Source organism: Prinia subflava, chromosome 4 (genome assembly GCF_021018805.1).
Source record: "Prinia subflava isolate CZ2003 ecotype Zambia chromosome 4, Cam_Psub_1.2, whole genome shotgun sequence".
NCBI lineage: Eukaryota > Metazoa > Chordata > Aves > Passeriformes > Cisticolidae > Prinia > Prinia subflava.
Genome location: NC_086250.1, coordinates 13,157,481 through 13,172,662, shown reverse-complemented (window position 1 = coordinate 13,172,662; position 15,182 = coordinate 13,157,481). Strand labels below are relative to the sequence as shown.

The 15,182-nt window shown below is 37.5% G+C and overlaps 1 protein-coding gene across 1 annotated transcript in view; it reads left to right on the top strand.

Annotated features, from left to right (window-relative positions):
- TRIM24 (tripartite motif containing 24) overlaps window positions 1–15,182 on the top strand; it is a 56,164-nt gene that overhangs the window by 21,962 nt on the left and 19,020 nt on the right. The window contains exons 2-7 of the mRNA XM_063395553.1: window positions 327–445; window positions 9,557–9,704; window positions 11,635–11,767; window positions 13,036–13,152; window positions 14,123–14,237; window positions 14,909–15,055. Coding sequence (XP_063251623.1) covers window positions 327–445; window positions 9,557–9,704; window positions 11,635–11,767; window positions 13,036–13,152; window positions 14,123–14,237; window positions 14,909–15,055 — 779 coding nt within the window. The remainder of the gene's footprint in view (window positions 1–326; window positions 446–9,556; window positions 9,705–11,634; window positions 11,768–13,035; window positions 13,153–14,122; window positions 14,238–14,908; window positions 15,056–15,182) is intronic.

Genomic DNA, 15,182 nt, shown 5'->3' with positions numbered 1-15,182 from the left:
TAATCCATTCTATAACAACAAATCGTCAATGGGAATATATTCCCTTTATAGTAAAAGAATTATTTTTCTATAACATTAAAGCAAATTCCTTATGGCATTGAAACAAGAAATTGTTTGACCTTGGCTAGTAGAATATGTCATCAGGGAAGAACAGGTAAACGTTTCTTCAATGATAAATGAGAATTTCCTTTTTCTTGCTTACACCTTATTGACAGGAAAGTATTAAAACATCCTTTCAAAAAATAAATCCTTGCAAATTGTCTTTGAAGTTGTTTAATATATCTTAGTTTGTGCAAGCATAATCAGATATTTTTTTTTCCCCCCAGTCGGAGTTATCCGCTGTCCAATTTGTGGTCAGGAATGTGCAGAGAGACACATCATAGATAACTTTTTTGTGAAGGATACCACAGAGGTCCCCAGTAGCACAGTAGAGAAATCAAATCAGGTAAGTGCATTAACATGTAATCAAGTTAACACCTTTTGGATGTGTGTGCATATCCTTGGCTTCTTGCTGTGTGGCCTTTTTGCTCTTCATATGCTGACAGAACTTCAAGTACTTAGGCATCACATGGGGTAGCTACTTTAGAAAATCAGTTAAAATATATGAAAATACATGTGAAGAAGGTGGTTATCTTACCCTAAACTGTTTTTAATTGTTGATATAAACTTGCATCTTAATAGCAGAAGATAAAAGTAAGGAATAGGCATTGGAGTGGGAATTTCTGTACTTTGGACAGGGTACTTGAAGCACTCCTAGAAGCAGAGACTTGAATAACACTACACCAGGAGACCTAAATGGACTTTATCATATTACTGACAAAACATGGCATTAAATAGCAATCCTGTTGCCAAGGAAGAGGCTCAAAATGCTAATTGGGGAGGACAGTATATTGTAGGGGTTTCTTGTTTGTTTTCCTTATGTAGACTGCCTCTCCTTCCTTTTGTAGTCAAGTAATAGCCATCTCATACAAGTTGCTTATCTGGAAGATTAGTAATATTGGGGGGGTTTTTCCCCCCCATGTTTTTTTCAGGAGGCAAATACTGACTAGTGTGGAAGCAATGCCAAATGAATAGTCAAATCTGTGTAGGATCACAACTGAACAATCTCTGTTAGCAAAATATTGCATGTCTTCAGTTTTAGCTTGTAAGGGAGTATCTCATGCATCTCTTTACTCATGAACTTTTTATTAAACCCTAGGAACTTACTGTAAAGAATTCAGCCTCTTTGTTGCTGCATTCTTCACAAGAACACTACAGTAAGGTTGCTGTATCAGTGTGGTTTGCATTTAAACTCATGCCCTAATATTTGGATGCTGGTCTCCTTTTACTTTGAAAATTCCTCTTTTTCAATTTCCTGTTTAAGGGGGGACTGTATCGTTGTCTCTTGAGCTGTTTGCTTCAGGGGCAGTGTCTTGGAGGTCCTTTATTGTGCGTTCTGCTTGTTTCAAGGCTTAGTTGGAATTTGTGCTTGCTTGTGTGTGAACGGCCACATCTCCCAGGAACAGATGACAGGACCCAGTCAGGTTTGTGATACCAACTCACTGACTGTTGGAGGCATAAGTGGTGTCATCATCTCTGAGGAGGAGGACTTGTGTCTTGCAAGCCATTAAACTGTTCAGATTTTAAGGAATTTTGAAATTGGATTTCTGCAAAATGGTAGACCTTACTGGAAACTGAAATTGAGTTGTGAGTTGCTGGAAGTACGAAGTGTGTTCTTGCAATGTAGGACTGTTTGAACTTGGTTTTTTTTGGATTTGGCAAGGGGAAATGTTGGTTTGTTTTTTTGTTTGACCCTTGGGAATTGCAGGATAATATCTAAGTTTTGCAGATGGTTGTGAGATTTACACATTTTCTCAATACTCTACCAGTAAGATTGACAAAATGAGTAGTCCCTTTGAAAATTTCATCACAGCTTTTGTACTGACTTTAAAATTAGGAAGAGAAGCAAGATAACAAATGTTATGCAGAAGCAGTTGTGAATGTTTGGTTTGGTTTTTTTTCTTGCAAGGGTGGGGCTGTCCCGTAGCCTCTGCTTAGTTACATAACAAGTCCTCGAAGATACTGCTTTGGGCAGTGGTGATAGAAATGGATTTTTTTTTCCTTGGGAGTAGTAACCATTTTTTTTTAAAGTCTCTGATCACCGCCTTTCCCCTCACAATATTTTTGCTTCCTATGAAAGTTTAGTGGGGAATTCCATTGAGTGGTGTGAGCAGATGTCAGGGAGGTTCTTGAAAGCATTTGTGTTTTCTTAAGATCCCTTCTAGACTTCGATCTTATTCTTCCATTCCATATTTGTTTCTCCCTCTCCCTGAGACAAACCAGCAGGTTTGCACTTTGAAAGGGACTCTGTTCTTCAGCTAAGGTCCTTGGCTGAACTCAGCACACTTTCTGTAGCAGTTGAAGGCAGACCAGCAGACTTTGTTGAACTAGCAGAATAGGACATTCATGTGCTTTTCTGTTGGCTTTTTTTTAAAAAAATGGAGCTCAGTGTTTTGTTAGATGCCTGCTAAGTGAGTCTGTACCTTAACTCTTGGAAATGAATGATGTTGTGATAAATGGATATGATTCATGCTAACTAAGTTGTAACTATATCAATATTTTAGAAAATATTTGTTATAAAGTCACAAAGCAAAAGTATATGTGATTAGTGTCACAAAACGGATGGGCCCCTTTGCAGATGTTACATGTTAAAAACAAGATACAGGATGTAGTTTTGAGATAAGCAAAATCCCAAAACAGAATCGGCCTTGGGATGGACAAAGTTGGGACAATTCCAGGTGTGGAATCCAAGTTGTGATTTTATCTATGAAATATAAGGCTTATTTTTGGAACGTAATGCTTACTTACATAACACAATGCTTAGTGCGCATGTGCAGCCTGTAAGGTTATTCAAAGGACAGTGAGGAAGAGGGGGAGCCTTCATCCCAAAGACCACCAAAGGCAGACAGAAGACCCCCAACAACAAGTGAAGCTGTTAGCGTTCAGAAACACATAATCACAGATAATCATAATCATAAGCACCTGATTATATGCAGGTGCTTTTATTGAAGAGCTCTGGGAATCAGGGGTGCAGACCCAGATCTGACTCCAACATGGATTCGAGATGGACACGTTTTTATACCCTTTTTGTTATATAACTACATATTAATTATTAAACCTATATTGTTCTGTTGTATACATTGATCTTAGCCAAGCATGAATTCTTGTAATTTTCATCAGGTCCCCCAGCACAGTTTCTGATAATTCTTGTTATGATTAAACAATAACCATATTCAATTACCAAACAGTCATCACATTTAACAATCATATCATTTATCATATAATGATTATTCAGGTGCAGCTTCACATGATCCAGTAAAGACAAACCCAGCATTCCTTCCCAGGGCCTACCCAGGCCTGGCTCCCTTTCCCAGGGCCTGCCAGGCCCAAGCTCTCTTTCCACCCCCCTGAATCTATTGTATACAATTCCCATGAGTTCAGAAACATGTTAACCCTATGCTATCAAAGCATGTGCTGTGCAGTATAGTGATGTAGATATCAAGAATTGAAAATAGGAGGAGATTTATGGGAGGTATTAATGAATATGTTTTATCATAACAGTATAGAAGTGTAGTTTGGATGACAGTGTTTGGTATGTGAGGAGGGAGATGGTCCCTCTCTGTACCCTGATGGGTTTTGCTTATGCCTTATCAGAACCTTAATCAGTCTTAATTAACCACTGCCAAATTTACTTTGTATATGCTTGTATTCATGTCAATTAAAAATTGCTGCTAAAATTTAATTTTGTTGTTTATGGGACTTCATTCATAACAACGTGCAGTTGTCTTCGTTTGGATAGATTTATTCTGGTATGATAATGCAGCTTTTTGTACATTCCTTTGTACCTTGACATAAGAAAAAAGCTAAACTGTTCTGTAAACTTCTCTGTTGTGGAACAGCAAAGTTAAATCAATAATAGTTAAACTGATTACTGTACTGTCCAGGGGGGAATATTATGAGGTTTAAGGATGATACAGCCTTCTGATCAGCCTGTCTTGTTTTGCCTTTGAAGGAGCAAAGAGAAAAGAAAAAAAATTGCCATTAGCATAGGCAACAGATCAGAGAAATTAAAGTAGAAAAGATACAGACACTTGGAAATATTGCATCAGAGGTCATCCAAATTGTATCCAAAACTGCAGCTATTTTATTGGGTTTTTCTACTGAGATAGTTAATTTGTCTTCAATAGTTCTGCAGCTTTATTTGAACACTTAAGAAATTAGAATGGGAAGCAGGGCATGGGTTTTGTGCAAATAATATTGTTGCTTGGAACCACTGGTCTGTATCTATGATTAGCTTTATATGTGTGTTTTCAGGAAGGACTGCTTTATTTCAATCCAAGAGAGACTGCAAAAGACCTCTTACAAATGAAATGTTTGAATGTTTCAGATTCAAAATGGTACTAATGCTAAAGTAAACTAAAACTGCAGGAGTGAATGGCATATCATGGAGCCTGGCATTGTGGGACGAGAAAAATAACTGGAACCCACAAAAGTGCTATCCATCTATCTACAATCATGTTTATCTTACCTGAGCCTGATTTGGGCAGCTCAGTACACTACTGGCATAGTTGTGCTTTCTAGCAACTACTCCTGAAAATTTCAGGAGCATGAAGAAAGTATGGAACTCTCTAGTATATGTTCCACAAGAGCTTTCCTGGGTAGCATTAAAGGTTTTGTGCTGGCTATTAGTGTTGGAAACTTTGCAAGAGAAAAGAAACTCACAAGAAATGCAGTTGAGATCTTCCTGAAAGTACTTGTAGGTTGTGGACAGCTAGGACATTTTGAAAGAGCAGATGCTTTATAAATTTTTTTCTTGCATTGAGATTTATTGAAAGACTTGGCAAAATTTTTAGCCTCTAAAGAGGAGTTTGAAAATAAAAATTATACTTCATTCGTAAGTGAGCAGAAAGGAGCTTCAGACCTAAGAGATGTAGCTGAAGCAAGTGCTAGATTTGAACAAGACTGAAGAGTAGACAAGTAAGGGAAGTTTAGTGACTTTAACAGAAGAAAATGGCATATGCAAAGTGAAAATAAAAATGAGGAATGTAAGATTGATGCAAGAGAGAAGACCTTAGTGATAACACGGGTGTTGGTGCAGCATACTGAGCCTCTAGTGCATTTTAGTCGAGGTTGTAATTCTCATAGTTTCTCTGTTCAAAATAGAAAGTGTAAATTTATTTTTGATGGTAAGAATAACTTTCTGTTTACCAGTTACTGACCTGAGAGTTTAATATACTGTATTAGGAATGAAGAACAGCTGGGTTTTATGTGAGATGTTGGGAATGTAGTAACAAAACAAGGTAGCAGCTTAAATCTGATACTAGACCAGATATTAGGAAAGCAAGTCTGACAGCCATAATGAGGTGATTAATGAGGAGAATTTAGAACATTAAGTTTCTTTAAGTTTGTATGGTGCCAGAGGAACCACTGTGTGTTTTTCCAAAAAAGAACTATTATGCTTAAACAGCTCATAAAAGCTGTACCTGTGACCAAAACATCTTTGAAAGCTAGCAGTGATAGACTCAGGAAGAGTCACAATATGATCTTGTATGCTCTGAATAGATGTGGATATTGATGGGATGGTGAGGTAAGAAGGGTATGTTGATCAGATTTTGTGCATTTTGAGCTGTCAGTACATGGTTCATATTTAGAATTACACATAGTCACTGTCTTTGGTGATTTTGGATGTGCTGAGAGATAGTTACATAACAATTAGCATCAGTGAGGTTTGGATCCAGTGGGGGAAAGCATTGCATCTGATTTACATCCGTGAAGTTTGGAGTTCACCAACAATTTGTCTAGACTACTTTGTTTTCTTCCTTTGAAACCTCTGCTTGATTATTTAATCTTTTTAATACTCAAAGTGTATTATTTGGAAGAGTGGTTACTCACTACAGTAGTTGAGAAGACAGGTCTATTACCTCAACTCTTGCAAGTAAATGTGTTTTTTCTGCCATAAAAGATTTTGTATTTACTAAAAACAGTACTTACCTGCAACATGCTGAGTAATTTCTGCTTTCATTAAATTTGACTGAAGCCTGAATGAACGCTTCCCGGGGTTATAAATACTAGAACTCGTAACTGAATTAAATGTAATTACAAGGAAAACACAATTAAAAATAAATGTCTGTCTGACCAGAAAAAAGGCTTATAGGTTAACTAGGGAGAGTTTTCTTTGAAATTATTGAAACACTGCTTGTGTGAGTCATAAAAATAAGAATGAAATGAGTTTTAGGTTTTGTAAGTGTGTTAAAAATATTTGCTGTAATTATACTTCTATGTGCTTTAGCTGAATGGCTTACTCTAATAACTTGGAATTCTAGCAAAATCCAACCTATACTTGAAAATGTATATTTCAAACAAGAAAAGGATAGGAACAAATCTGATGCTACCTAGAAGGAATTGCTGTTTTGGCAGCTTGAGTTATGATGTCTATGAAAAGCTTTAGGAAATCTGTCTCATGTCCACTTGGTGGATTTGAAGAGTATAAAAGTGGGATATATATTTTTATACTACAAAGGAGGAGTTTTGGTTCATCTGGCAGCATCTGATTATTGGTTGTTGAATCACAGTTTTCATCTCATTCCACATACAGGTCAAAGTGGTTGGAAAAAAACCAACTAAATCATATTTAAAACAGAAAATAGATGAAACTCTTGGAATCTAGGGAGAATTAATAACTTCAAAAAGTCTTTGAACTTACCTAAATGCCCTGGCATGTTCATCTGCCTGAGTTTGCTAAAGGTGATCTGGAAAGGTTGTTGTGGGGAGTTTGGTTGGTTGGTTTTGCTTTTAATTTGGTTCCTGCCCTTTTTTTTTTTTTTGTCTTTGTTTTGCTTCTTTGACTTAGAGAATGACTGAAATACTTTTTTTGTTCTTTTTCTCTGCTTGTTTTGTTTTTACTGCTGTTTTGTTTTATACTAGAAAACCAAACATCCAGTATGTTACTCTCCACTCTGACTTCTAAAAATGTATTTGGAGGCATAGCACAATCACACCTCTGTGGCAACAAGACTGATGTGAAAACTTTCTTGTCCTGCCTATTCAATTCACTCTCCAGTCGGCATTGCTGATGTAACTGAGCCTTGGGCTACAATGGTGTAATCAGTCCTGGTTTGCATCACAGTCTTGCAGAGGGTTGCACTGGCACAAAAAGGAGGAGACAACTGGCTAAAGAGAAAGGACGGAGAGGATTTTTTCCCCAAGAATTAAGAATTTTTAAGAATTAAGACGTTTAAATTAGTTTTGTTTTTCAAAATGTCATTGAATTTAAGGGTTAATAACAAGTGTTACTCTCTAACCCCAGCACCATACAGCCTTTTTTACTTCCCCCTTTCAGTTTACTCTCCCCCTCCCCACTCCACCTCCAATGGGATGGGTAGGAGAATCAGGGGGGAAAAGGTAAAAATGTAGGTTGAGCTAAGAACAGTTTAATAAAGGAAATAAAGTAGTATTAAATAATTGTAATATTAGTAGTAATGAGAGAGAGGGAGGGAGGGAGGAATAAAGCCCAAGACAAACAGGTGATGCCAAATAAATTTGCTCGCCACCCACTGACTGATGCTCAACCTGTCCCTGAAAAGAGATTGGTGCCTCCCACTCAATTCCCCACAGTTTATATGCTGAGCATGATATTCTGTGGTGTGGAATATCCCTGTGGGAAGTTCAGGTCAGCTGTCCTGGCCACACTCCCTCCTTGTGCATGTCCTGACTAGCAGAGAGCATGGGGAGCTGAAACGTCCTTGAGTTTGTATAAGCACTGTTTAACACGCTGATGTTCTGCTTGTTGCTATCATTATTTTCATACTATATCTGACACCACAGCTCTGTGCCAGCTATGAAGGAAAACCCCCACTCTGTCCCACAGGACAGAAAGGAAAAATTTTCAATTTCCTGATTTCAATTCACTTCCTTTGCTAATGGAAATGATTGCTTGATTTCCATTTTCTAAGCTTTTTTTATGACGTTCTGGTATTTCTCCCTAGTCTACTGGTCTGGATAGGAAAAAAAAAATTATTTTTAAGAGAAGAAGGGGAAGAAAAAGAAAAAACAGGTCTCATTTTTGTAAAGAAACAGAAAAAGGGGCACAAGCCCAATTTTTCTCCTTTGCAGGTCACCTTTAATGAAAAGAAATTGCTTCAAACTCCAAGTAACAACAAGAGGGGTCAACAGCCCTTGTGTTGTAACTTCATTTCTCAGAAGATACTTGCTTTGAGAGGTTAACATGATCCAGAAGAATAAGCACAGCACTGGGAATCTGGAACTCATGTTCAAATTCCAGTTCTGTCAGTAACTTGCTATCTGGCCTAAGGCAAGTTTTGTGCTAATTTTCCTCTCTTTCCTGAAGGGGAAACTGGAGCATAGTTCTATGTATATATTTTTTATCTGCATAAGATATAAATATTTCCTTCCTCTTTACTTAATCTACATTTACCTTGTGTGGGTGCAGAACTCATTTGGTTGAGTTTTTTTAATCAAACTGAAAACAAAACTAAGACCTAACATTTTCTCCTTATTGCTCCTGTGAGCAGAAATCTGTTACTGTGATCTGTAGGCTGTAGCAATCTTCACACAACTTGAGGCTTTGGTTTGCAGCAGTGCTAAACATTGCCAGCAATGGGTGCTGGTTACCCAAACAAGGATCTCCAAAAGCACGTTCACTGTTTTTTACTACCAAAACCCCACTGAAGGTAGGACTACAGAGGCAGAGGTAAAAGTAGGGGTGAAAATGAAATAATAGTATGAACATGTGAAATAGTGTCCATCATTCAGAGTTTTCAACCTGTTGTTCAGACTGTGGTACTGTAGCAGTTTTTTCTTGTGTATGTATTTACTCTGTGCAGAGAGGTCTTGGTCTACTGACACATTTGTTTCTTTTTTTTTTTTTTTTTTTTTTTTTTTTTTGGTAGGCCTGTTTGGTATAGTCCAAATAGCCCCAGGGGTTAACAGGCCACAGTTTGAAAATTCTTGTGCATTGGTTGCAAATCTGTTCTGGGGTAGCTTTTTTTGTCAAACTTAACTGGAATACTGTGTTCAAGAGGTGATGCCAAGGTTCTTGAGAGGAACCTTGCTGTTCAGTACAGTGTGTGCTTCCTGAAACCAAGCAGGTGACCGGAAATTAAAATTAAAGCTGCTGTGTGAACTGAGGGAGGCTTCTAAAATCAGAGTAGTGCTGCTTGTGTTCTGTCATTAGTAAATATTTCACAACAGCACCTTGTATACACTAAACATTGTGTGGCCTTGAAGTGTGCAGGGAATGGCAGAAAGTAGCAGTCTGACTCTTATCATGCCAGGCAAAGATTTTAGGGTAACACTGGCAAAATGACCTGTTTCTTTGAAAAGTCACATTCAATTACTTCTCTGCTGTTATTTATAATGCTCCTGTACCTCAGGCAGTTTTTCGCTCTCCTTTCACTGTTTTCAGAAAACGATGAAAGTGCACTGATGATGTATGAAAAATAACCTGTGTGTATATTCCAAACTTCTTTTAACAGCTACCTTCTCTTCCTCTTGTCAGGTCTGCACAAGCTGTGAAGACAATGCAGAAGCTCATGGGTTTTGTGTGGAATGTGTGGAGTGGTTGTGCAAGACCTGTATCAGAGCTCACCAGAGGGTTAAATTCACAAAGGATCATACTGTGAGGCAGAAAGAAGAAGTATCTCCAGGTAACATATTTATAATTTCACAAAGAATTTGTGTCTGCATTGGAAAATTATATTGGACCAACCCACTTTTTTTAAAAAGTGATAAATTGAAAGCTGGTTTTCTGTCAGTTTTTTGTCTCAGATAAGCTGAATAGCAGTACAGGTTTTCCTTTTTTTTTTTTTTTTTTTTAATTTAATTTAACGTGTTTTAAAACAAAAAATACACATGGATTTTATCTTTCACATGGATTGCTTGCAAATTATTTTCTACATTTGAGATCAGCTGCAGAAAATACTTATTTAGGTATTTGGCTCCTCTAGTTTCACTAGAGGTCTAACAAATTAAACATGAGTTTTAGTATGAGCTTTATTGTTGTATACAGCAGGAAAAGGAGCAGTAATAGATTATATTTTTCCAGCATTCTGAGAAAAAGCCAGACAAAATTCATGTTTTAGCTAAGTATCTTTTGAGCTTGAAATGTTTTGCCTTAGAAATGCAAGGGCAGTATATTATGAATTGGGGCATTTTTCCTCAGTAGGATCTAGGATAATTCAGGCACCTCAGCAGATCATATAGTCCAGCCTGCTGCTTCAAGCATTCAGTTCTGAGTTCCAGTTGCTCAGGGCTTTATCCATTTGGGCCTTGGGAACCAACAGTGGTGAATGTGGTGTACAGTACTCTGAGAAATCTTAACTGCTCTGTGGTACAAAAGGTTTTATTTCTATTCATTGAGAACCTCTTTTGTTTCAGTTTTTTCCCCACTGCATCTTGTCTTTCAATGTCATTGTAGGAGAATAATAAACATTATAGGATGCTGACAAACATTCTGCTAGTTCTCATACATCCATTGGACTTGCATGATTTTTCTTGTAAAGATATATATTTTATTTGATTTTTAGTAATTGTTACATGTTATTTTAAGTATATGTATTAGAAGGTATTTGATTCCACCCTATCTAATATTGTGTGGTAATCCATTGCTCAAAGGGTATCTTCCACTGTGGTACTTTGAAGATAATGCACTGTATTCTGTATCACTCTTTCACACATGGTTAATCAAAAGTGATTACTGAGTGTACTTTCAAGAGAGGACAAAAGTGAGTAGAAGTGGCTGATGGACTCTAGGCTTGGAGGCAGGAATAATCTCAGTGCACTCAGGCTCTTTGGGAGGCAGTTTGTTGGTGAGTTGGAAAGAATTTTGATGGAAGGACATAGATCTGAAAATCAATTCTTCCAGATTTCTGGAAAATAAGTAAATTAACTGATATGAAAAAGAGGCCTTATCGATCTGCAGTGAAGGATGGGCAGTTTTCATTACAGGTTGTATAATCCTTATGAACTCAGTGTCCAACCTAACTCTTAGGAAATCAGGCTTTGTCAGTCAAATTGTTTAAAGAAACAGATTTCATTTCTGTGTTCTGGTGGTGTTTCCTGCACCCTTTGATATTTCTGCAGTAGAACTGAAGTGAGACCTCTCACCCATTAAGAACGGGGTCCTGAAAGGAAGTTCGTATCTCCTGGTTATTACATTCTGTATGTTCTACACTTTGAATGTCTGTGTCTCGATATCCTCTTGATATCCCTTTCCACCAAGTCAGCTGAGAAAGAAACAGAGCACAAATTAAGTCAACCACCTCCTCATCTGCATGTAAGAAAGGAGCTTGCTGATTGTGCAATGTCTTTTGCAGGCTCAACAGTAGTGCCTACTCCTTTTGTAAATAGTTTTGTGAGGCCATAGGAGATTATGTTAAAATAGGTTGTAGACATTTTCCATTAGAGAGGGTGCTAGCTTCATGCTTGCAACAAGAGTGAGACACTGCAGTTTGAGCTTTTGGCTGTTACAGTCTCGTGAGTGACCTGATACACACTTGCACATCTAAGGAAAAACAGGAAAATGCAAATCTTGAACAAGTTCAGTAGACTGTACTAACATCTTCCTTTATCCAACAGAGGCAGTTGGTGTGACCAGTCAGCGACCAGTGTTCTGCCCTTACCATAAAAAGGAGCAGCTGAAGTTGTATTGTGAAACCTGTGACAAGCTGACCTGCCGAGACTGTCAGTTACTGGAGCACAAAGAGCACAGGTATCAAAGCAGAGTGTATGTCTCATCCATCTCACTTACAGGAAGGTAGCCTGAAGTAGATTGTAGTTCCAGCTGTATGGAACACAGGGGGAAAAAGTGCAAACTAAAATTTTCTGCTCAGACATGAAACTCACAAAAACCAGAGATTGTATCCTAAAGAATGTGACTGATGAATGTGTGTTATACTTAGAATAAAACCTAATTCTTCCAGTTGTTAATCTGGTGACTTAAGCACAAGACCTTTTTTGCAGTCAAGCTGTTTGGTTAGAATTTGTTGCTATGCAGCTCTTCAGAGAGTCCTTAGAAAACACAGGGGCTGTGTTATGCAACTGTACACTTACGTGTAACTTCTCCGTTTGTCCTTCAACAAGATTATATAACAGCATTACCAAACAGTTTCAGAGTGGAGCAAATGGGGACTTTGTCTGTGAAAAGCCCCTTCAAAAGAAGAGTTAACCTACAGTTTGGCTAATACTGTACTTGGACAACACTATAAAGCTCAGATCCTTGTGTTGCTGTTCTTTTCGTCATCTCTTACTGGTCACTGAAGCTGAAAAGCAGAATTATATACAACTTCCAAGTACAAGGCAAAAGTCGTGCTGGTTAACACAGACAGTAGTGTTTTGGGACAGATGTACTCTGGTTAAATATTAATATGCTTGCTATACCTGATGCAACCACCCAAAGAGCTTAGTTGGCTGACCAGATGAAGAAGTGTTAGCCACTGTTGCTCCTTGGAACAGGTTAAACATTGCTTTTGCAGAGTTGCAATCTTCCTCTTTTATTTTTCTTTTCTTAGGATTTATAGCCCTTTTATAATGTGCCACTTCTTTTTTTCCTCAGATTGTTAAAGATTTCAGTTCCTTGATTTCTTCCAACTTCTACCAAGTCAGCAATCTCTTCTATTTCTGCATCTTTGTCTTGCATGAAGTAATAGCTTACATGCATTTTCACATTCAGAGTGATGTACCTCAAAACATGAGCTTTTCTTTTGCTAAAATTAGGCTGTGGTCACCTAATATCCTTTTGTATTTATGAAAATCATAAATTCTTCCCCCAGTATGACAGAAAATAGACTATAAAATGAAATATACTATAAATGAAATATATGAGCATTTACTGACATATGCTTCCACGACGACAGTTACATTTCAGATTTGAGCAGCACCTTTCTTAATTAAAGAAGTATTATTTTGTAAGTCACTCCGCTTTTTAGCAAGTATGTCACACCTTTTACATGTGTAAATCCTCTCTGTTTTTTACTACAGGTACCAGTTTATCGAAGAAGCTTTTCAGAACCAGAAAGTTATCATTGAGACACTAATCACCAAATTGATGGAGAAGACTAAGTACATAAAATATACAGGGAAACAGATCCAAAACAGGTTTGTATCAGATTATGAGGGTAAAACTGACAGAAGGTGACTTTACATACACTGTAGCTTCTTGAAATGTTTAAATTGGTGTATTTTGTACCTCTCTGGTTTTATTTTTTCAGAAAGAGTTCTAAAGTTCACTGTAGTGACTGCTGCCTGTTCTGTAATGCTTGGTTGTGTTAGGTAATTCTTCTGCTCAGCCTGTGGACTTAATGGGCAGCAGTTGCTTGGGTGCAACAAAACAACTTATGCAATAAAGACTGTAGAAGACAGTCTTAAATGCTTCCCTACCATCAGCAGATGAATTTTCTTAGTGTAGAACCCTCTTAGAAAGTGAGAGGTTATGACTCATGTTTTCATAATGTTTGTGACATGTATTTGAAGATTTATGTAGTACTATAAACCTAGGAGAAAAATAAATCTGTAAAATGCAATCTGCAGCGAGCCTTTGTGGCTGCTCCTTCAGCAGAGTTCAGGGGCAGCAGTACCCAGGGAGGTTCAGCACAGTCAGGAATGCCAAGAGTGTTTTGAACTTTTCCCTCTTTGCAGTAGAGGTTTGCACAGTACAACATGAGGCCTTGATGTTACGAGTTTGAGCACTGTTGTTGAAATGGCTAAATTAGTGCCATTCGACCTTAGATGGGAATTAGACTTAAGCAGTTTTGATTGGCATGGACCATTCCAGAAAAGTGCTGGAACTCTGAAAATCGACAATTTCAATTACAACGAGCATTTAATTTTTATCATTGACACATGCCAACGTTACAACATTAGAGTTTGCCACCATTTAATTAATTTTATCATTGTTCACTCTTACTTGCTCTATTTCTCCCAGTGATTTTCCTGACTATAAGTATCTGATGATTAATGTATTAATTGGTGCATTAAGCACTAATCTAAGCAACAGATTTTCTTTTTAATAGTGTTTAGAGGATGGGTTTATGAGCTAAATAACATTTTCTATACTGTCTACTTACAGAATTCTTGAAGTGAATCAGAATCAAAAGCAGGTGGAACAGGATATTAAAGTTGCCATATTTACACTGATGGTAGAAATAAACAAAAAGGGAAAAGCTCTGCTGCATCAGTTGGAGGTAATTTAATTTCTCTCTTAAGAATGAAAAATTTCAGTCTTAATGTTTTTTTCTGTGTATTCACATTGAAGTAAATTTCTAGCATTAGTCCCCTGTGCATGTCCTATCATGATTCCAAAGTGGAGAGATGTCTCATGCAAGGACAGCTATTTGAGCAGGTGGGGTTTTGGTGGAGGAAAGTTTGGTTTTTGAGGGGTGACTAGTTTCTTTCTCTAAGCTTCTGCAATTCATAATTCTGCACATCCTGCATGAAAAGTGTTTTATCAGAATTTTTCATAAATTCAGTAATTCGGTAGCAAATCACAGGAGAGAATTATCTAGAATGGGTAGCTGGAAAAATATAATCTCCAATTGAAAAAGTGTGTGTGTATGTAGAGAGGCACACACATACATCTATATAAATATATGTTAAAAATATACATATATAAAAATATATGTTAAAACATATATATATAAATATATGTAAATATATGTTAAAAAATTTCATTAGCACAGGAAGTCCTGATATCTTGAATAAATGTGTACTGACTTTCCTGTCTGATAGCTGCATCAGGGGGCAGGAGGCCTTTTTAGAGGAGCTAAGTGAAACCACTTGATCATTGTAAGTTACCAGTATGAAAGCTGTGCCTTTTAACTGTAAATTAAACCTTTTGACTGCCTTTCACTTGCAGACTCTGGCGAAAGAGCATAGGATGAAACTTCTGCAGCAACAACAGGAAGTGGCAGGACTCTCCAAACAGCTGGAACACGTCATGAACTTTTCCAAATGGGCAGTTTCCAGTGGGAGCAGCACAGCACTGTTGTACAGCAAACGCTTGGTAAGGTTAGGAGGACAGCTCCCTCCATTCACCTAGAGTTGACTCAGATATGCTTGCATACGCTTGTCAGGAGTACTAGGGTATTAGAATTTTTAATGATTATCTTCTCATTGCAATATTTATACAT